The 23776-nt window shown below is 41.8% G+C and overlaps 1 protein-coding gene across 21 annotated transcripts in view; it reads left to right on the forward strand.

The window, feature by feature from the left end:
• nrxn1a (neurexin 1a) overlaps positions 1-23776 on the forward strand; it is a 274612-nt gene that overhangs the window by 142506 nt on the left and 108330 nt on the right. For all 21 annotated transcript variants that reach the window (XM_061228229.1, XM_061228244.1, XM_061228325.1 and 18 more), the window contains 3 exons: positions 7601-7804; positions 10567-10593; positions 22915-23037. In XM_061228229.1, coding sequence (XP_061084213.1) covers positions 7601-7804; positions 10567-10593; positions 22915-23037 — 354 coding nt within the window. The remainder of the gene's footprint in view (positions 1-7600; positions 7805-10566; positions 10594-22914; positions 23038-23776) is intronic.

The raw sequence follows: 23776 nt of genomic DNA on the forward strand, positions 1-23776 counted from the left end.
ACCATAGCTTGAGCCGGTCTGAACTGGTCAGCCAGCTAAACTATGTCGAGCTGAGAGCTGGTCTGAACTGGTCAACCAGCTACCAGCTGTTTCAAAATTTAGCTTGAGCTGGTCAAACCATGTCGAGCTGGCAACTAGTCTGAACTGGTCAACCAGCTACCAGCTGTTTCAAGACCTAGATTGAGTTTTTTTCAGCAGGGCAGCCACATCCGGGGCGTGCCTGTCCTGGCAGAACACAAGCCGCATTCCCCCTTTAGGAAACCACAATTAAGCCCTGTCATAATTAATCACAGACACAACTACTCACAGCACAATTAATCACACACGCAATTAATCACACGCGTATTGCGGGAACTGCCTTGAAAACAGTAGAAATCATCTGGGCAATTAAGCCATTATGAATGCGTGCGTATTGTTCAGATCACATTGGCCACCTCCCAGCTCATGCAAATTGTCCTACCAATGTTACTGGAATGTTTTTCCAATTTTGGAACATCGCCACTAAATTGTGAAAACATTTTGTGCTAGCTGGGATCCACGTATCAAAGCAGTAGCACCTCTGTAAACCTGTTGCTATGAAGTAATGTCAGGGCCAGCATTATGTCCAGATCACAGATGAGAAGCAAATGAGCTCTGTAGAAGTTCATGAGTGTAGGTTACAGGCCCAACATGAGATTACAGCTGGTCGATTTCGGCACATGGTAAAGATGTGAACGCAAGTTAAAATCTTGAACCATGATCTGTTTCTCTTGACACAGTGTTGCAGAGCTAAGGTCTGATTGGAGTTATTGTTGGCATGGATGCTAAATCCTTTGAAATATTATATTACCATCAAATAATCATTTTTCAGAACTAATTTCAGGCATTTCATGGTCTGCAGGAGAGGATAGGGAGTTTCCCATAGTGCGATCCCTTATAAACCAGGAAGTAAATGAGCTGGCTCCACTCCGCTCATGTTTTTGATGAGGGCTGCGCATTGACCGACCAGGAAACTCCGAAAACCTCACACGTGGCACATGCTGCCTAAAACGGGACTGCAGGGACTAAAATGCTGCACTCTACCCACCATTTCACCACTTACCACCGGAGCACAGTGGTCTTTACCCTCCGTTGTGCACGTTTGAGACTCCTGAAGCACAGTAACAAGAGCTTTGTTCAGAGCCCACCGCCTTCCACTGCAGGCGCCGAGGAGCGTTTTGAAATAGAGCCCGAATGGAAGTAGCACCCAGTTCAGCCTCACACAGAGAAAGGGTTTTCATTCCTTTTAAATCTCATTCTCTTTGTTTCACTGACCCGTACATAGGCCCATGTTTCCCAGGAAAATTACACCTTGGGTTCTTATTTTGGAATGGGGATGAACTTTTCTTGCCCCCCCCCTCTCTCTGCCTCTCTCTCTCTCACACACACACACACACACACACACACACACACACTTCATATTTCTGAGAAGTTGAAATACTGATCCCAGTGGATCAGTGTCCCACAGGCCTAGTCGACACATTTCCCAGACATAATTCACTGCCTATCTTCAGACAAAAATAAATAAAACAACACGGAGAAGTAGACAAGTGGATAAGACAGAGAAACTGATATACTGTCACTCAGACCACCTGAGTAGTCTAACTGAATGCCTTTACTCTGAGAAAGTAGCATACGTTTGATAAGAGAAACAGAAGTTCTCTGACTCGCATAGACAGAATAGTTTGTATTCACATAAACAGAATGTTCTGTATTCACTCTGAAATGAATTCACTTGGAGAAATGTAAATTCACCTAGAGAATCAGAATTGGTCTCTCAAAGAATCTTAAAGTCTTCATCTTAGAGCGGTGGGGGGGGTGTCAAACTCCAGTCCTGGAGGGCAACAGTGGCTGCTGCTTTTTGGTGTGTTTCAGCATGAGAGATGCATTTCTAAGTCCTGGAAAGCCAGGTGTGCTGGTTTTTGTTTTTTTCCTGAAGACCAGTTATCAATTCAGACCCAAGACACCAGGTAACTTGTAATCAACTGTATTAACTACTGAATTGCTGTGCAACTCCAGTGCTGAGTAACAACGAAAGCCAGCAGAACCTGTGGCTCTCCAGGAGTGAGGACCATTGCTGTATATGCTCTCAAACAATCAATTCAATGTAATTCAGTAACACCAAAGAAGTAATGTTTCAAGCCCAATGGCTCGTCCTTTTTTCATTTTTTCAGTTTGTCACTCGAGTTTATGGATGTGCATTTAATTTCAGTATTTCCTTCCAAATTTAGAAACAGGGAAAAAAAACGTCTTTCAAACCCTTGCTCTCCAAAATGGCCGAATCGGTCTGCCCACGTGGAGACCCCCGCGGTAAGAAATGAGGTTCTGCGTTTTCCCCAAAGGGAGTGACCAAGGAGCACATCTGCGTCCTGGCGCGCATCCAGCCGTTCCGCTGTCTCCAGATTGCTTCTTCGCTGGCTGGGCGGAGCAGGCACCAGTCTCAGGGAAGCTGTCAGAATGATTAGTCGAGCGTTCGCTCATGTGTTCCCACCGTACCTCCCTGTGGCAGAACCCAGACACTGCATACGGCGGGAGAGGAAGCCTAATTAAGCACGCGGACGCGTCACCCCCCCCCTCCACGTCCCGGACGCCTTCCTCATCCCCGCGACTGGAGCACGAAGCGTGTCGTTTGTTGGAGCCTTTCGTACGGGGGTGGGGTGGAGGGGGGGGGGGGGGATGGGATGGGAACCCATTGGCCGTTGCGTTGACATGCATTCCCTAATGAAATGTGACAGGAGCCATGTTGACATGCTGTGCACAAGCTCTGGTTGCACGCAAGGGCTCTGCAAAGCACAATGTAGCATTTTAAATATGCTCCAAATCTGCCAGTGCATTTCGCACTCAGAACCGGCCATGCGTATTATCAAGAGACATTTAGGTCAAATACTCTAAACACACACACGTGAAAATGTACATACAGTCGTAAATGCATATGTTCATACAGTGGGCTCCAGAATTTAGAAAAAAATCTGTATTTAGTAAACGACACACATAGAAATCTATGTTATATCAAAAATATAGGAAACGATATACTTTTATTTCAATACATTTATTCTCATTTCTCTTTTCGGCAAACCATAGGCATTTCAATTATTATCACCCCAAACAATTATTGTACTTAATTAAGTTAATCTCAGGCTAAAGGAACTATAGTGTGCCATCACTTCCTGTTTCACCAGGGTATAAAACAGACATTACACGCATTCAAAATCCCAAAATCTGTCATCCATCAGCATGGGAAAAGCCAAAGAATTGTCAATTCAAAAAAGACAGAGGGTAATTGACAGTCCTAAGTCTGGTAATGGGTAAAAAAATGTTTTAAACATGTTAGCAGTGAACAAAATTGAAAACATATAAAATGGATATTGTCCCCACGGGTGGTGAGGAAGATAGTGAGCGATGCGATAAAGACCCCAACAATCACAGTTCAGGAATTGCAGACATTGTTTGCATCTTGGGGTCACCAAGTCTCAAAAACAACGATAAGACACCACCTCCATATCGACAAACTCATTGAATTCTATGAAGGGTTGCACAAAGAATGCCCTTACTGAGCTCAAGAAACAAAACCATGCATCTGGAGTTTGTTAAATGTCATTGAAATTATAAATGGAAGAGTCCTATGGTCAGATGAGACCAAAATGTTACTTTTTATAAATACCATCAGTATCTTTGGCGGAAAAAGAGGAATGCATGCAAGGAGAAACACCTCATTATTTGTACCGGATACTCGTTTGTGTTGAGTATTCGGCTAACCGCTAATATCCAGCTGGTACACTGCATACCGACAGATTTAACTATAGTTATAAAATATAAATAACAAATAAATAATAATTCAAAGAAGATAACAATAGGCCAACATTTAAAAAACAACAAAACAATTTACCAGATGTGTTCTTTAGTGCAAATATTGCACTGGGAAAAGTAAATGACATGCCTTTAAAAAAAAAAAATTCCCTGAAGGTGTCAAACTTAATACGGAAAATGCTTTTTGGAGCCTATTATTAGCAAGATAACAGAGCAACTTTCTTCGCTGTCAATAAAACTCCCCTCTTAACTATGTAAAACTAGATAGGGAAGTTTTCTCCTTCTCCTTCTATGTATGTCTGTTTTATCCCAGATTTGTGAAAATGGAGATGGATATCACACCAAACATCCTTGTGATGAGTGCTCAAGGCATTATTGAGGGATAAGGGTTTGGAGACACAGCTCTTGTTAATTGCTGAAAATAGCAAGAGTGCCTTTCACATGACTTTCATATGGTATGAAAGTCTTGATATCAGAATCCATTGGACATATACAAAAATATCTGATGAGCAGATGCACAGTACAGACAAAACAATAAACCAACGATGCCTCAAAACTAACTTATCTTATTTTTAATTTCCCATGAATTGGAGCATGCCCCAGTACAATACTTAAAAATGTTGCATCGTGTGCACCATGGCAAGTAATCAAACTGAATTTAATATGTGTTGATTGTAAACATCGCCATTAATTATCGTCTGTGCTTAATTAAAGACTCTTTTGCCCCATTAACAAGTCTGCCTAAACTGTGAGCTTGCTTTGTAAAACTGAAAATGTCAACTAACTACTCCGGTCTCATACATGGGACAGAGCCCTGGGCTATTTGGATTACATATTTGAATATATGCTTGCTATTTGATGATAATGCTTAATGGTATTCCCCCTCCCAAAATGCCACTTGGCCCTCCCTGACTCAAACAGCTGGAGCCTGGTTGAATCCAAATTGAATTCAAATGTGTGGTTGCACACCAGTTGCTCAAAAAAAACATTCAGTCTCGTGGCGGGTGGTAAGAAGAATTTGAAGTTAATTTAGGAAGACATTTGAAGACCGAGTGTTCTTATGGAATTGAAACATGCATCTATGGCAATGTGCGAGATTTTTTTCTCAAAACTGAAAAGCGGGTCAGCATGTTGCATCACCGAAAAGCATTTTTAGTGCAGTGACAGTTGCTTTCAACTCAACCGAGTCAGGTGAGTCAAGCAGCTAATTGTTATGTGTCCAAGGCGAGAAAACAGTCGAATGCAGTACATCTGCGAGCTAGATTCTGTGTAGTTGGGCCAAAGTATTTATGATGTTTCAAATGTCCCTTACAATTTGGTTCTGATCACCGCTTCGATAATTAAATAAATGTTCAATTACACAACCGGGGTTATTTCATGGCAGTCCAAGAATCCATTCCATCGATTGGAGTCGAGAGTCGGCCTCAACTCCAAAAAACTCTTAATCACATAGTTTATAATTTTTTCCGCTTTACTAATGAGAGCTCCAGGACTATTTGGCGTGGGCAGGGATTTTGGAAAGTCACAAGAAAGACATTTTGTGGCTACTTTGGCAATGTGGCTATCGCAGTAACGGAGCATTTCAGCAGGATTTCCGGGGGAACCACGTGAAGTGCTGGTGATGCGAGTTAAACTGTAATCATAGCCGGGCTAATGATCGGCGGGCTGGGTTAGACTTGGTGTCTTAGCGGGCGCGCGGTCCTGCACGCAGCTGCACGCCCGTCCCCTGGCAACAAAGCCGCGCCAAGCACCATCAAAGGAAGCCAGGGTCCGTCTGGCAGACGAGTCTCCAACCTCTCTCTCCCGCCAATTAACGGGCACAGGTGTGAGATGAGATCTGATGAGCTCTTTAAAATGGATCTCACACACCGCAGATCATAAGCTCTGACACTCTGCGGGAGGGAGCTCTCAAATGCGGGTACTGGAAGTGCAGCTTTTCTTATTTATCTTGTGAATTGCTGCTTGAGTTTTCTAGTCCCATTCTCTCTCTCTCTCTCTCTCTCTCTCTCTCTCTCTCTCTCTCTCTCTCTCCAGTCTCTCTCTCTTTACTCCCTCTCTATCTCTCTCTCTCTCAAATTCAAAATTCTTTATTGACATGACAAAATACAGCTTATGTTGCCACTGTGATGTAATTTGCCATTAGTCTGATACATTGTTTGTGTTCTCCTAATAAATAGGGTATCAATTTCACGGCATATTCTTGTGAATTATGGGTAGAAATTTCTGTATGTCCTGTTAATTTCAATATTCTGCAAGGAAGTATAGCTCTGTTTCCACCACTCCATGGCTGCAGTGTGAGCACAGTTTTGTCTAGTGGCTAGGGTGCTTGACTGGGACCCAGAAGTGTTAGTGTTGGTGGTTTAAGCCCCAGTGTAGCCACAATCCGCACAGTTCTTGGGCCCTTGAGCTGGCCCTTAACCCCGCATTGCTCCTGGGATTGTCCCCTGCTTAGTATAATCAAATATAAGTTGCTGTGGATAAACGCTTCAGCTAAATAACTAATTATTTTTATTATAGTCTGTCCTCTCTGTACCAGAGGAGCCAGGTCTCTGAGCTAGGAATATTAATTAATATTAATTAGTAGTTGTCCCATTTTGCAACTTTGTGTGAGTGCACCCCACAGCACACTGCCATAAAGTGCAATTGGTTCAATTACTGATTTTGGCAAATGAAAACTTCCTATAGAACTGATTTTTAATCCCAAATATGTGTAATTTGTAGTTGTTTCTCTCTCTCTCAAAGCATTATTGGCATAACACGAGAACTTCATTCAAACATATTCAAATACACAGGTAACATTGACAGTCCCTCACCCCCAGTCCCCAAACACAAACACACTTGAAATATTGAAAAGTAAGTTTTTAATTAACAAAATATAACACCCATGTTTTAGAATTAATGAGGAGGACATAATATATACATTAAAATACACACACAAATAAAGCCAATATCCATAAGTATAGGGTCACCTCCTCAATTTCTGTGGCCTGTTCACACAGAAGCATTTTTATTTTATTTGTTCTGTGTCGATCTTGAAATTAGATAATGAATGGAATAATAATAATGATTATAATAATTACAACAATAATAATATGTTGTTAATTGCTAATCAATGTAATTGTGTTCAATCAATAAAATAAATCTATAATATTAGTTGCTAATAATTTCACTATTCAAGTTACTTTAACAAATTGTTTCCTTTGGGAACGAGATGGAATGAACGTTTTGTTTTACAGCCTGTTGATTACCAAAATAGTTACGTAATAATTACACATAAGCACCTGGTATAATACCAGGTGCTTATGTGTAATTATTACGTAACTATTTTGATTTCAGGTAAGCAATATGAAATGGGCTATAAAACGCATTTTGTTTTGCATTTGTTTCATGGTACATACTGACTTTGTTTCATTGCACTGTTTTTTTAAATCAAAGTAGTTGCCTAATAATTTTAGTGCACACGGATCTGCATTCATCCAGTAAATTGAGACCTTGGATTTATAAGCTTCTATCTGCTTTGTGGGTGGCTTTGAGATTCCAAGCAGATACAACCTTTTAAGTTGTGCATTCTTTCATACATATTTTTGTGTGAAACACACCTTTGTATATGTAGTGCCCTATAAACAATACACATCCATCAAAGGTCTCAAAATACTAGGTGATTAAAGCGTTGGAAGATATAGGGTTACCCAATGTTCTTATCAAGCCAATGCGGCATACGTGAATGAATCTTAATCCTCTCTTCCTCTAATGCCACCCCCCTCTCCTTACATAGATGCTACCATCTTGAGCTTCGACGGCAGTAAGTTCATGAAGATCCAGTTGCCGGTGGCGATGCACACGGAGGCCGAGGACGTGTCCCTCCGGTTCCGTTCCCAGCGGGCTTACGGGGTCCTGATGGCCACGACGTCGCGGGAATCGGGCGACACCCTGCGGCTGGAGCTGGACGCTGGGCGTGTCCGACTCACTGTCAACCTAGGTAACCTCCGTCTGGACACGCCCGCCAGCCACAGCCTCGCCCACTCCCACAGCACGCCAGTATTATACCTCAGACACAACAAGTCCAGTTCTACACAACAGACCAGGTTATTTACAAAAGCCTAGTTGCACACTGTTGGGTAGGTGTAATAAGCCATAGCTTCTGTAAAAATAGTTCATAAGAACCAAAATAAATAACTACGACTACTATTGTAGGCTGTATTTACAACTACAGAGGAAGTGGTTTTCCACTTGTTTTCTAATCTCACTCTCAAGCGAGGTAGCCTCTATCTGCAGTGCCCACCTGATTATACACAACATGCCAAATTATGCATTACAGGACTAATTAAATGGTGCAAGACTAATTGGTTGAACACAAAGCTATATGCTCAGCATGTCGTGCTGTTTCTCACCTGAGTAATAAAGCTCATTAACAAACTTCATTAATTAATTCCTGCATTGTCACACATGATGATACCAATGCACTAATCAATATTTTTAAATAATATTGGCATACATTTTGCGAAAATAAAAACATACTATACCCTCTTACACATGCGCACACACATACCCCTCATACACCCAGACACACATGCTTCTGTTATATTATGTATGTCGACCTTCAATGTCCAGAGCCTGCTGCCCTGCGCTCTCTGCCAATAGAGCACGCTCACGCCCTTATCAACCAAGGGAATGCTTCAGAGTCCTGTCCTAATCCCACACACACACACACACACACACACACGCACGCACACTACCCCTCAAACGCACATACACCGGCCTTCAGACGCACATGCGTACTCACACATACACGCAATTTATCTCTCTCCCTCTCTCACACCCCCATCCCAGCCCTAGCGTTTCCCACAGTTCCCTGGTTTAATCAGCCCCTGCTGTCTGTGGCAGTGTGGCACACTGATTATCCTGTCCTGCCACCAGCCTGAGGGTTTCGGCTTAATAAACTTCACAGCCTGATGTAATTATACGCAGAGCTTTATTCTTCCTTCTGCTCACATATTGGAGCCCTGCTTACATCTCCATTCTGCTCTGCGCGTATCGGCGACCGTTTACTGGGACCGTTTACTGGGATCGTTTACTGGGGCGAAGATCAATATACTACCGGGGCAAAGACTGATATACACCGAAGGTCAGTTTGAGAGAGAACGCAGTTGAGAGATGTTTAAATTTAGATATCCAAATGTTCTAGATCTATAGCTGCACACAAATGATTTGAACATTTAGAATGTGTTGGAAAGCTCCCGGCTTCCTCATATTTATACTCGAGCTAAACTGCCCACCCCCATGGACACCTGCTCTTTTGACAGTGTTTATGTAACCTCTGGAAGTGCAAAGCCAGTGTGGTGCCATGGCAACTGCACCCATGACAACCAAGCTGCATTAGTATACTCAGTCACCTCAACTGGTCACAACACTGAGCACACACTTTTTTAAAGAAAGTCCCACTAAATCATTCACCCAGCCCCCTCCCACCCCCCTTGCCCCCACTCCCCCCACCCCCCTTTTCAAAAAGGAACAGCATTCCCTGTAAGGGCGAGTATGCGATGGTCTTTGGCTGTTTGCGACCACTTTTCTGCTGCGGTTGACGGCACGAGACCGGCTGCGGACGCATGGGAAGGAGAGCTGGATATGAGCGGTTACTAGGTTCCTCGCAGTTGTCCTCCAGTCACACGGCTTTATCTTGGTGGCCCTGCCTGCTTCTTGCTGGCCCAATGCAGATACACCTTTTTAAGAATACTGTTCTTCCATATACAGCAAATCCATACAAAAATTAGGTAAAGCGTGCCATAATTGGAGTATATTCATTGTGACGGAATTTAATTAGCAGCTTGCTGCCAGCTAAATTGTTTCAGTGCTTACATTAGTGTTGACCAGCAAGCCCCGTGGAGGATTACTGTGAGAGACCAAGACCAGCCCATGACCAAAGGTGTCCTGGGCCAGCCTGCCCCTGTTCCTCACTCCACTGTGAAGGAGAGCCTCCCTCAACGACAACAAATTTTTCGGAGCTCTCTCACCTGTGTGTAGGAGGAAACAGGCCAGACTGAGACCATGCCTCTTTGAGTGCTTTTCTTTTTTAGCCAGACTAACGGGTGGGAACAGAGACCGCCAGCTGGCTTCCCGTGCGGCCGGGCTTGGCTGCGGCTTTCGTCTGGCGCTCTGTCCCAGCACACACCTGGTCCAGACTCCTCCCTGCCCCTCCCTTTACATGGGGGGTGGGTGGGGGGTCTACAGGTGAGCTCCACCTGCCACGTGTATGGACCAGAGCGCGAGAGCGAGCCACAGCAAAGATGCTCAGATCATCGGCGAGATGGCCATCGCCCGCTCCTGGCTGGGAGGCCAGAGTTTCCACCCCTTGCTGGAGAGTTCTGATTTAAGGCAGATGCCCGTGAATATTCATGAGCAGTGTGGCAGTTTTTTTCAATATTGGAGGCCTCAGTATGTGCACAGTGTTAATCTGTGTAATGGTCAGTTATTCAATTGAAAGCATACACTCCATTGCGTGCCATACTGCTAATGAATGTTTCATGAGGAAAGTGATTAGTTTAGGATGTCTCTCTTTACTGGAACTCTTCAGTGGAGACAGGAAGTGCTGCAGGGCATGCCATCTTGCCGGAATGATGGAGCATCTTTAGCCAGGGTGTCTGTGTGTCTGTCCCCAGAGTGGTGGATTCTGTATTTTGATGGATATATGCAGCTGTAACCTTGAAGGATGAATTTACATGTCATCTATTCTTCCCCATCTAGACTGTATCAGGATTAACTGTACATCCAGTAAGTGAACGTTCGCATTCCTTCTCTTTTGCTCTAATTTCTGTCTCTCAACTGCTCTGTATGTGTGTGAATGGTGCACCGTGTGTCTCTCGGCTAGGGCTTATCCACTCTAATGGTCAACTCTATACCAGAACATATGGGTTTGTACATATTGACAGGGCACTTTACACAGCGGATGTCAGATCCATTAACCTTCAGTGTAAAGTGTCTTGGTTGGGGGAAAGATGGACTGCCTGCAAACCAGGGCATCTCTAAAGAAATAGTGTGAGGAATGACTGAGGGTGGTAGTGGTGGTGGTAGAGGAGCGGATGGTGGGAAGGGAAAAGAGGATAAAAAAGAGGTGTTAATGACTGACAAAAATATCTTGTTCACAGATTGTTCTTTACACCCTGTCATTTTTTATAATCAAACCCCTTCAACTCAGAGAACCTGAAAACACAATTATTCTTATTAAACCTCACTCTTCAACTTGGATAACCTGAAACACAAATTTCTTCTTATTAGACCTCAGTATTCAACTCAGAGAGCCTGAAACAGATACTTCTGGCAGTATTATGTATTTGTTTTTGTCAGAGCCTTCAGTCGTCATTCCTCACCATTGGCGACACAGATTTGCGAAAATGAGGCTTTCTAGGGCCTGTAGTCAGTGATGTGGATTTTACATCATGTTGACACAGTAAGAAGCAGGTCATGTAAGAAGCAGCTGGGGAGATAGATGGTCAAATGCAAAGATAGAGGACAGGATAGTACATTAACTACTGATGCAAGAAACAGGGGAGCAACCAGTTGTCCAATTACTTTTGGTCCCCCAAAATGGAGGGAATATGAATAAAAAGGGCTGCAATTCCTACATGGTTCACCTGATATAGACGTAAATAGCCATAATTAAAAGCTGATACTTAAACCTCCTATTCAATGAGCTGGAGTACAGAGCCAAAACAACAAAAAATGTTGCGCTACTAGCCAAACGCTCTCATCAGCCTTCATCAAGGTGTATCAGCACAGAGCCTTCACTGCTGAAGCACTGTCTTTTGTACTTCAAACAACATGCATTCACCACTGGGCAGATTTCTTAGTATTCAAATCTTCTCTCAGCGAGCCTAATTCTTTCTTAGAGTAGGTGCTTTCTGCAGTATATTTGGGACCACATATCTGCTCTTTCAGCAGTTTGTCCACAAACTGTGTGGGTACGTACACTCACTGAGCACTTCATTAGGTATTTATCATATTTTTTTTTTTACTTTTTGATGTTCTGCTGCTGTAGCCTGTCCATTTAGAGGTTTGATACATTGTGTATTCATTGAGTTGCTTTTCTGCATACCACTCTTGTAATGTGGTTATTTGCATTCCTGTCACCTTCCTGTCAGCTTTGACCTGTCTGGCCCTTCTCCTCTGACCTCTCTCATTAACAAGCCATTTTGCCCACAGAACTGCTGTTCATTGGATGTATTTTGTTTTTCATGCCATTCTCTGCAAAAAAAGAAAATAATTTTGTGTGCGAAAATCCCGGATCAGCAGTTTCTGAGATACTCAAACCACCCTGTCTGGCACCAACAATCATTCCATGATCAAAGTCACTTAGATCAACATTTTGTCCCATTCTGATGGTTGATGTGAACATTAACTGAACTCTTGACCCATATCTGCATGATTTTATGCATTGCACTGCTGCCACACGTTTGGCTGATTAGATAATTGCATAAATAAGTAGGTATACAGGTGTGCCAAATTAAGTGCTCAGAGAATGTATGATACAATTGTTTAACTATTGTGATTAGATAGATTCTGTATTACAGTATATATTTTAGATGGTAGAGCAGATGTTGTTACAATGTCTTAAGGACGTATGGAGAGCAGGCTGATGTTAGCATTATGGCTGATACATTTATCATTTTTTTAATTAATTCCCTTAAATTTTACATCAGAGATGTAATTAATTATTGTTTTTGTTATGTTACATGATATATTATATATTAACAAGAGCATACATATAGTAGGGTATCAAATATTTAATCATATGCAGTTTGTATATTGAGTACAGCACCATAGTGTGAGAAATAACCCACCCAATCACACTATGCACATAAAAAAATGCTACATCCAGCTAGTTGGCTATCAATACGCATCCAAAACACGTTAAGCACCATACATTGAATTAGCTAGAATGGCTATGTTAGATCAGTAACTAAAGTCAAGAAAATTGAAAAAAAAAAAATTTTTAATGCTTATTTGCAGGGGGTGTCCACAATATAGTAATAGTCCAACAAATCACTATTTGGTGAGCCCAAGGCGATTGTACTTCACCTATGGAATGGCATTGAGATGGATGGTGGTTTTGATTTGGCAGAGATATCAAAATTTTTACATTTGAGAGCTGACAGACTCAGTCAATATAAAATGTAGCTATAGTATATAGCTAAAACAATCATACATATAGTAGGTTATCAAATGTGTTCAGCACCATTGTGTGAGAAATGTCCCACCCAGTCAATTAAAAATATAACTGCAAGCTGCAAGGGTCCAATTAGGCCAATCAACACCCTTAATATATTTTTTTGTTCAGACCCGTGTGCTCTACAACTTCTACAACCTTCAAGTCAATAAAGCAATTATGTATTGAATTACAACAATTTCCACAATGAATACACAAATACCTTGAATTTAACAGTGAAGTTATCGGATTTCTTATAGAAAGTTTCACCAACCATCTTTGCTTTGACTATACATTCAAAACAGTTCCTGACCATTAAGGAGATGTTGTTTTAGTGTTTTTCATTCATTTAAAATGGTAAAAATGAGCTAAAGTGCATTGTAAAGTGCATTTATTCTTTGTGAGAAGCGGAATCATGTGGCTAGACATTTTTGTGATTCATATTGTTGTAGCACTTATAATATACACAAGAACAAACAGGCAAATGAGGTACAAATAATCAAATTAAAAAATCTGCTAAATCAAAGCAAAAACAAACTAGGTACTGAGTATGTGCGTGTTGCAACTAAACCATTCTGTGTCTGGTTCTCATTTAAATAGTGAAATGTGATTAAAAAGCAAATAATATATATTGTTTATAAAATGACTGGAAATTGCTTGTTGAGATAAAGTGAAGAAACTTGATTGTGAACATAATCAAAAAATAAATAAATAGTCCAAAACAAAGATTATAGTCTCTTGGGAACAACATGCAGGAGTGAAATGCAATAAACATGGCTTGGTACAGCATAATCCACAGAAACAGAATTGTGTTGTGTTCAGTCATGTGTTCAGAAATGTCCAAAAGATTCATTAGCTTTTCATGGGAGAATGGTTTGGAATATCAAAAAGCTGTTGAACAACCATTATCAGGATACTCCTGAGATTGCATGAGTCACATTTGGTGACAAATAATTAAAATAGACAAATCATAGTTAAATAAAAAATCTCAAGCAGGAATGGGCAGGGTCTGAATGTATTTATCAGAAAAAAGTATCCATGTGGATAATTGGGGATTTATTTTATTCGTGCTTGGCCCCATAAATATATCTGTGTGTGTGCATGTGTGTGCGTGTGTGTGTCTGTGTGTGTTTGTGCATTTCTGTATGTGTGTGGGTCTATATAATTCTGTATTTTATCTTATTTTTCTGCTGCCTTTACTATGGCAACACTGTGATATGCCAATAAGAACTGTGAAATAAACAATGAGAGAGAGATACAGAGAGAGGGAATAGGGAAGAAACATAGCGCTTCCTTCGCTGTGTGAAGTTTCTGTCTCCGCTATAGATTTTAATGTCATTTCTTTGCTTTGGGTATTTCACTGGCACAGGGGAGCAGCTGGGTCCTCTTAACCTCTGAACTTTTCCAAGTGCTCTGGCCAGCTGTAGTCACTGCTCCTTCATTACTGGAAGGAACTCTTCAGTCAAACACTGTAGTGTACAAACTAGAAACTATGAACTGTGGCTACAATGGATGGGTGCTTTTCTGAAAATTACATTTATGATATATTATTAAGGTTTTAGGAGGTGAAAATACGGAGAAACCCTGACATTTACACAAGCACATAATAGCAGGATGCTGCTAAGAGCCTTTTGGAACTCAAGGCCCAGAGAACCGCAGTCCACTAAAGTAAGCTGCCCACGCTGAACTGATTCAGCCAAGATGGGCGATTAACTGAATCAGGCTCTGAAGTGCCTGCAGGTGCTGGAGCTCTCCAGGACCAGGGTTAAGTAGCCCTGCAGGCATTTTGGCTCCACAGGACCAAGGTTGAGTAGCCCTGCAGGACTTATGACTTGCAGGACCAGAGTTGAGTAGCCTTGCAGGCATTATGGCTCATCAGGACCCAGGTTGAGTATCCCTGCAGGTGTTATGGCTCTCCATGACCAGGGTTGAGTAGTTCTGCAGGCATTATGACTGGCAGGACCAGGGTTGAGTATTCCTGCAGTTATTATGACTTGCAGGACCAGGGTTGAGTAGCATTGCAGGCATTGTGGCTCTCCGTGACCAGGGTTGGGTAGCTCTGTCGGCACTGAACCCACCCAGGATTACAGAGTATCCTTGCTTTAGTTTCTTTGCTTAACTGAATAGTTCACCCATAGGCAAAATGAAATGAGTACTGGATTAATATGCAGACTCTCAGCCCTGTTCATCTTCATGTCATACTGTACTATATGTGTAACAGCTGAATATGGGCAGAAATAAGACATACTGTTTGCAGCAGTGACAGTGGGACAGTGCAGTGAGTCTGCTATTCCCACTACAACCACTCAGCAGCTGTGACCCCCACACTAGCTGCCGTGGTTCAGTGGAGATTTAAAAACGGCTCAATGAGCCATGTTTGCAGAAAAACACAAATGTGCTGGAACACACACGCACACACAGACACACTCATACCCACACTGAAATACTCACACCTGCATACACTACACAAAAGCTGTCATGCGAGCTCCCAAAAAACCAAAGATACGAAAGCAAATTGTGAACGTACACAAGCGCACCCACACATACACACTACAAAAAACTGTCACACCAGCATGGAAACAAATATACAGGCGCATGCAAATTGCTGTGGACGTACACGCAGACACACATACACACAAACACACACACACACATGTACTGACTCTCAAACATGTGCACGTTGTGTCCTTGGCAGGCTTTAGTAAGCTAGAATTATAATGATTTGATAACAATAGCATTATCAGGGACTGTACAATCTTAAAGCAGACATGTTCTGAATAACAAGCTGACCACTCGAAAGCGTGATCCCAAATCACCGGATTCCTGTGAATTTGAGGACCTCTTTTCCTCTAACAACCTCCAGTATAAATATGCAAGCCTGGCTACATTCACAAGAGTGATGCTTAGCATAAATATTCACAGGAGCAGACACTCCAGTGTCATTTGTAATGCAGATCACACAGAAGTCTGGCAAGGAGGGGAGAGCAGCCTACTGAAACTGGAGCTTGGAAGAAATGTGAGAGGAAGAGTATGTGTACTGGCACTCGTGTGTGTCTGTATGCGTACCTGTGCGTACGTGTGTGTGTGTGAGTGTGTGTGTGTGTGTGTGTGTGTGTAAAAATAAGATTAAAATAAGGCGAAACATTACAAACGTTTTGGAATGATGCGGCTGTTTTTAAAGCTAATGGGCTGATAGAGGGATTGTTTAATGAAAGTGGGATTGGTGATTGTTCTTTCATTAAAATGTCCAACTGAGGTGATGTTTTACAGTTATGGTATAAAAAAACTGTCGTCAGTGTCTTCACTGAAAAAAAGGTATTTTATGAAAGTAATTATTGGATTATTTTTTCACAGAACATTAAGAGGCCTTTCAGCCATGAGATACTGAGTTCCTACTCTCATTATTTGACCAGTCCTCATTTTCCCCTGGACTACATCAAAGGTTTACTGAAGAAGGTCATAAAATTAAACAATGGATCATATATAATAATAATAGTGCCTTCTTAATGGCTCCTGGTCCCAAGGAGCATTAAAAACAAATCTGGATGAGAAATATGAAAATAAGCAAAAGCAGCTTTACATGAGCAATCAATGCATTTACCACATTAAGCACCTACATATATCCCAGTGCCGTCTTGAAATTGAATGTGAGGCCCAGTTTTCTCATTGTTATTTGCAGTATTAAATTGCATAGTTGGCTGAAGACAGCTGTTGCCATCTCCTCCTTTTAAAATGGCAGCTTAACTGATATTATTACAGTCACTATATTATTGTGAGCATATGTTTGAAAAACGGGCCATGGGACGTTCTGATCTGGGTCTGCAGAGCCCTGCTGCGGGGGACTGGGAGCAGAGAATCGTTGGGGTGTTCTCCACAGTTCCGGCCCACCACCACTCCCAGGGAGACCGGAATGAGAACACGGGTTCAGTGGGAGGTCCATCGGCGTCTGCACGTTTCTGCAGGGCATTCTGGGGAAATAATTACACATTGGGGCGGGGCCATCCTTTAATGCCACAGAAACAGCTCTCTCTCTCTCTCTGTCCCTCTCCCTTGGATTCTCTGTCTCTCTCTGTGACAGCCACCCAGGATTATTACAACACTAATACTTTGACAATACAATGCTAATACGGATACTATGAGGATCATTTCAACAATGTTTCCCTATCGGCAAATATGGTATTATTATTATTAGCAAATAGAGTATACAATTATAAGAATAATAGTATGGACTGTATCTCATAACCAGATGTAAGGGTTATGAGGGTCTGGATTCAAATTGTGTTTATATTCCCCAGAAGTGACAATTGGTTGTGGTCTTTCAAGCTTTTATCCCAATTATAACCATTATATAAACACTAATAAACACTTTTAGATTACCATTACCTGTTCAGCAGACCAGGGCAGGGTGGGTGTGTATTCTGCACTCATTAATATTCGTATTACTATAGGGGAATTTATTATGCAACACTATGGAGGGAAATTAACTTTTACGTTTTATTTTATTTTCCCACACTATATTTTGGTCCTGAAAAGAAAACACGGAAGCCTACTTTCAGAAAAGCAGGTGTATTTTAGTGATGCTAAATCAGCTTGAATAAAAATGATAGTAAACTAGCATAGGGAATTGCTCCGCTGTGAACTGCCCCAGGGTGAGTTTAACAGTTTTGTGTCTGCCCTAAATTTAGATAATGTTAGCCAGCTTTTCTTTTTCTTTTTTTTACTTGCTTTGGCATGCTTGGATGGATGGTGATCTAGATGTTAAAGCATGTTATTCCTTTGTCAGCATCTTTTGCACATAGGATAGGCTGTTCTTCTTGTTCAGATACCCCTTTTAAGCTATCCAAAATATCTTAGTTTAACCTGACACAGATCATTCAATGTGTAATAATGTTGCAACACTGTGCTACTGTACACGAACACTCGAGAGCACTCTCAAACTCTGGACGCTACAGCCAAATAAATTTAAAGATTTTTTATTTGGCCATATGTAAGCTTCAAAGATATTTAATTAACGCCGGCTAACAATAGGCCTTCTTACCAATTCATCACACATCCTTTCTGTAAAAAACAGAAGAGGAGGTGAAGAGAGAGCTGGTATCCTACTACACCATTCTCCATCGCTAGCTTGTTAGCAAAGCCACATTGCTTCTGTCAATAATTCATTTAGTCCTCCTAGTGAAAACGGGCACTACAAATCCTAGCCGCAGGGCTTATTGCTATGTTGCCATTCCCAAGGGCCTACAGAAATTACACCCATTCCTCGCGGGTCTCTGTTTAAAAAAAGACGAAGAAAATAAAAGCTTTTCTTGCATCCACAGAACACGCAACACATAGGCATTTCCTACGTGCTTTGCCTGCACAAATGTGGCAAGAGCATAATTGTCATATTTCGAGTAGAAAGGCCTAGTGACATAGATTGCCCCCAGACAACTCCACAAACTGAAAACCTGTAGTTAAGCCAAAGGGAAAGCAAGTCAAACTTGACACAGGCTTTTTGACATTTTCTTTGCACTAATCATTCAACATATTTCTGGGCCATTTGTGAATGGAAAAAAAGTATTAATACAACAAATCAGCAAAGAATGAATAGATTTCAGTTTCTTGGACCTTTTAAAGTTCATAAGCGCATATTATTACACTGGTACAATTGAATAGGCACCCAACAAACACATACTATATTATAACATTGATGCCATATTATATATCATATCATACCCCTCCTGAACACTATGGCTGCTAACACAATCACTATACAAATGCTTCTATAAAAAATGCCCCCTACCAGGCCACAGTAGAAATCTAATATTAGCGCATTTCACAAGGTACAAACTTGGAAGTCAAGCCTTGCCAAATATTGAACTATCATAATGTAATTTTGTAGTGTCCGGGCATTTGAAACTTCAATAACTGAATCAATCATAGTCAATATATGAAGTAACTTTTTCTCAAATTTGTATTACAGTTTGGAATGTCCAACTGTATTTAATGTATTTAATCGCCCATCAATTAATTTGAGAGTGCAGACAAGCTCTATCCCCTCTTCCTCTTTAGTTTCAGTTCACCGCTATCCTGCTGTAAAATCCAGATATGGTCTTGCTGGGTATAAGCTGGTAAATGAGCTGGTAGCTGTTTAACCAGCTGTTTCAAAACCTAGCTTGAGCTGTTTTTTTCAGCAAGGTAAGCTGCGCTGTTAGTATGTTGGAACAGTACAGTTTGCAAACATTAAGCACAAGCAGACAGGAAAGCACTCATCTGGCTGACCAGAAGTGTCACTCATAACCCTCCCTGCCTGTTTGTGGAACTGCAGGGCAAACATCTGAATATCGGCAATGTTAGCTCAACAACCGGCTAGCTAATAAACTTAGCATAAAATAAAATTTTAAAATAAAAATATGGTTGGACGACACATATACCTCAGGCGAATCTAGCTCACAGCGCACACTACTTAAGTTGTTAAGCCACTGTCAGACCTTGGGGTGCATCTACTGACTGGAGTCCAGTGTCTGAGCAGGACCAGCCCCTGAGTCAGCGCACGTTTGAAAAGGCTGATGGTTTGAAGGGCATTCTGTCTTAGTCCCAGCACACCGTTGTCAATCAGGGACCGGGGCATGCTGGGGGAAGCTTTTCTGACTCCATTGCAACATTATAGTCCCTGCTGACTCACCGCTTGGCAGGAACATCCACGGTTACGACACAGATCGGTTTGCAGTCGTGTTACGGGGGACTGCAGAATCACACTAACTTTGCACAGCTTTCCTTTTTGTCGTAGACGCAGCCGAGGGACTGCTCTCCCCCAGGAAGCTTAGCTTGTTTACCATTTTCCACGCCACGGTAATTTCATTTCGACATGCTTAACGGTTTCTTGGCAGGAACCATTATGATTAAACATCAGGTTTTCAGCAGACACAATTCCCAGTGCCCCGCCTGCTCATTGGATGAAGCTTCCTCGGTATTAGGAAAAATTACTGGGAGAGCTTGCTGCTTGGAGTGCAGTTAGTGCGTCGGTACACTCTCCAGAAACATTATTCCAAAAGGAACCCTTTGATTCCCAAGAAGAACTCTATCTAGTTCAAGGGTTCTTTGTCAGGCAAAATGGTCTTTTGTATGCTTTCACACTTCACATGATATGAAGTAGAGGGTTCCATGAAGAACTGAAAGGGTTCTTCTATGGAGACAAGACAAAGAACCAGTTTTTCTGAAAGTGTAGGGTAAAATTTTCCCAGTGGCTAAAATGGAATATCAGGTGTCATTGTAGTGCAAAGATGCATTTGGATGAGCTGGTGTACCATGATCCTGACTCACTGTGGTCACTGAAGATCATGTGACAAAAATCACAACGATCGGGGTGCTCCCTGCCCACCTCTCAAACAAAAAGACGGGCGATTAATGAAGATCGAGATTTTCCTTTTGACGATTGCATCGGCTCTGCATCCCACCCTCCTTTAGAGCCTGACTGTGGCATTCTGCTTGCAGGGGGTATGTGCGGAAAAGTGTAGCATTCTGTGGGTCAGCATTAATTATGAAGGGCAAACATTAGATCAGAGGTCCCCAACTCAGGCCTAACAGGGCGTGAGACACATGCTTTCAGGCTCTGTCTTACTCTCTCACTCCACCGAAACGAATCTCAAGCCAAATGAAACAACAATATCATTAGAAGCCTGGTGTGTGATCTCAATGGCCCGCACAACCCAAAAATGGAATAAAGCACTCCAGCCAGCTCACCACAATCTGTGGGCCTGAAGAGCCATTGGTTATTGGCCAGTAGATCAGATTACACTGTTGACTACACACTTACTCCCTTGCCTGGTTTCTTGGGTCTGAATTACTTGCTGATTTTCTGAAAACAGAAACCAGTAAACTCTATGGTTCTCCAGAGGTGGGTTTGGAGACCCATTGCATTAGATTATTTTATCTATAAAAAGAGGGCTGGTTTCCTCCTGTTTTGCTTTACTAAAGTATCATTGTTGTAGTGGATTGTAGGTTGGTAGGTCAGGAAACAGAAAATCAGAAGACATTGCAGTGCAAAGATGTCTTTGGATGAGCTGTTGTACCATGACCCTGACTCACTCTGGTCATTGAAGATTATGTAAGAAAAATAACTACAATTAGGAGTGTTCAATGGTAAATGGTTGGCATTTATATAGCGCCTTTATCCAAAGCGCTGTACAATTGATGCTTCTCATTCACCCATTCATACACACACTCACACACCAATGCCGATTGGCTGCCTTGCAAGGCACCGACCAGCTCATCAGGAGCATTTGGGGGTTAGGTGTCTTGCTCAGGGACACTTTGACACAGGTTAGGAAGTTATGGTTTGCATTTACAATATTGAAATTGACTGTGGGTTTTGAATATGCTGTGTGAAGTTTGCACTACTGTATTAACAGTACCTTATATTTGACAACTGACGCAAGCACACCTTCCCTTCTCAGCCTTACTGACACTAACCTTCCTGGTTCTCTGTTTCCATCTAGTGGTGATATCAAATTAACCACAATGTAATTCTCTCATTGCATTTAGCAGACATGCTTACACATGACAATTTGAACATAGGTTTCATTCATACAGCTGCATGGTAAGTGAACTAATTCAGGTTAAATAAATTGCTCACATATGCAACATACAGCCACACGTCAATCAAACTTGTAATGTCAGTTCACTAACTTATATACCAGGGATCATCAACTCTGGCCCTCGAATGCAAATCTAGCCCTGGTTTTCTTTTCTCCCAGGTAATTTGTGCTACTGGTTGGCCAAACTGTCTTCAGACCTCACTCCCAGGTAAAGGGAGGGTCCTGGATGACCACACGTTGCTGATCCCTGTTATATAATATACTGCTATCCTATATGCCTACATTATACTATATACACCATATCCTCCAGGACTGTTGTCTCTCATCATCATTGCTATCAAATTTTACCAAGAGTACATGTACGTATATGTGCATATTAAGTACTGTAAGTCTTCAAAACTGATCATTTAAAAAGTGTCTGTTTAACTTCATAGTTTAGTCCAGCCGCTCATAGACATGGTAGGAAATCATTTACATTTTACAGTTTAAGCAATTGGCTGACACTCTTATCTGTTGCCCATACACAATAATCTTACAGTAAACGGACAATGGTGTGATTGCTCCCAAATAATGGTTATCAGGTCGATTAGATTTTCAAGTGGAGTCGCAACTGAAAAACAAACACAGCAAGTGTCTGAACACTAAGACCACTCTCTCCCTTTAAAGAATTATTGCAGCCAGGGCAATTCACTGACACAACCGTTTTAGCTGATCCAGGTTCTGTTATATATAACATCAGGAATATTTATCTCTCTCACTCTCTGCTTTTTGGTGAATTCGCTTCATTTTCTTGGATACTTATGGTTCAGTCGCCAGTGGAAAGAGACTCAAAAATACATAATTTTTTGTGGTTTCAGCAGTTCCATTTCTGTATCTGTCCATAAATCAAGGCTCTTTGAGTTGAAGAGTTTATCTGAGGATGTGGGATATTTTTTAAATATTGACTGACTGTATCTGAAATACTGACTTCGCTCAAGGTTATACGTAGGTAATAGGTTATAGTTATGTAGGTCATACAGTAGTTTATGTTTGCCAAAGTCTCAAGACTGATTTTAAATAGTGCAAGGGAAAACCATATGTACAAGACAGCTGCACAAAATCCACTTCAGGTAATGTGTTGACCGCTTGAGAGCTTTTCTTTCTTTCTTTCTTTCTTTCTTTCTTTCTTTCTTTTTTCTTTCTCTCTCTCTTTCTTTTTCTCTCTCTCTCTTTCTTTCTTTCTTTTTCTCTCTCTCTCTTTCTTTCTTTCTCCTCTGTATGGCTCTCCCGCTGTTTCCCTGCATGGTTTTAACCCCGATCTGGGCCATCCCGCAGGTAAGGGGCCAGAGACCATTTTTGCCGGCCACGGTCTGAATGATAACGAGTGGCACACGGTTCGAGTGGTCAGGAGGGGGAAGAGTCTGAAGCTGATGGTGGACGAGCTTCAGCCTGTGGAAGGTACTACATTTCTCTCGCTCATCAATCTCTCTCAAACCTCTATTTTTTCCGGCAGCCATTTCTTTACCTCATATTTAACCCTGACTGAATATATTCTCAAAATATATTATAGGCCCATTTTATTGGTCCAATGCCTTCCATTGTTTCATAGACTGCAAGCACAAGTGGTCTGGATTGGGTTCGGCCATTTTGTTCCCTCTGCATTCCACCAGCTGAGCTACACAATGGCTGTTCCAGGCGTCCGTCACTGATGTTTCATCAAATGGGGAGAGTTCCCTCACCATGTCAGTGTTGCCACTTGTATCAGTGTCTTGAGACTTATGTATGTCCCTCACAGAGGACAAAAACTATCAAATTGAAGTCAGTTAATTTGGAGTCACTTGTCTGTTTTGCGGACATCATGGTTGAGGACTGGAGTAATGGTTCTCTCAGACGTCCTTGCCTTGTCCTAGCCACTGCTCCTCATGAAACATCAGCAAGTTCAGCAGTCATGGTGACTGCAGATTCTGCCAAGGTAGCCAAAATAATGGTCAGCTGGGCCTGCCCAGCATCACACAACTGTGGGCATGTTATGATGTTAATAGCTAAATGAACTCAGGACCCACAATGGAAGCATTTTCTGTATATTTCCTCATTTAAAGGTACAATAGGTAATTTCAGACTTCTAACGGTCAAGAGAGGAATTGCAGCAACAAACACACTCAAACCACAACACTGTTTATTCCACCCATTCTCTTTG

This window comes from Conger conger, chromosome 2 (genome assembly GCF_963514075.1).
Source record: "Conger conger chromosome 2, fConCon1.1, whole genome shotgun sequence".
In the NCBI taxonomy this organism is placed as follows: Eukaryota; Metazoa; Chordata; class Actinopteri; order Anguilliformes; family Congridae; genus Conger; species Conger conger.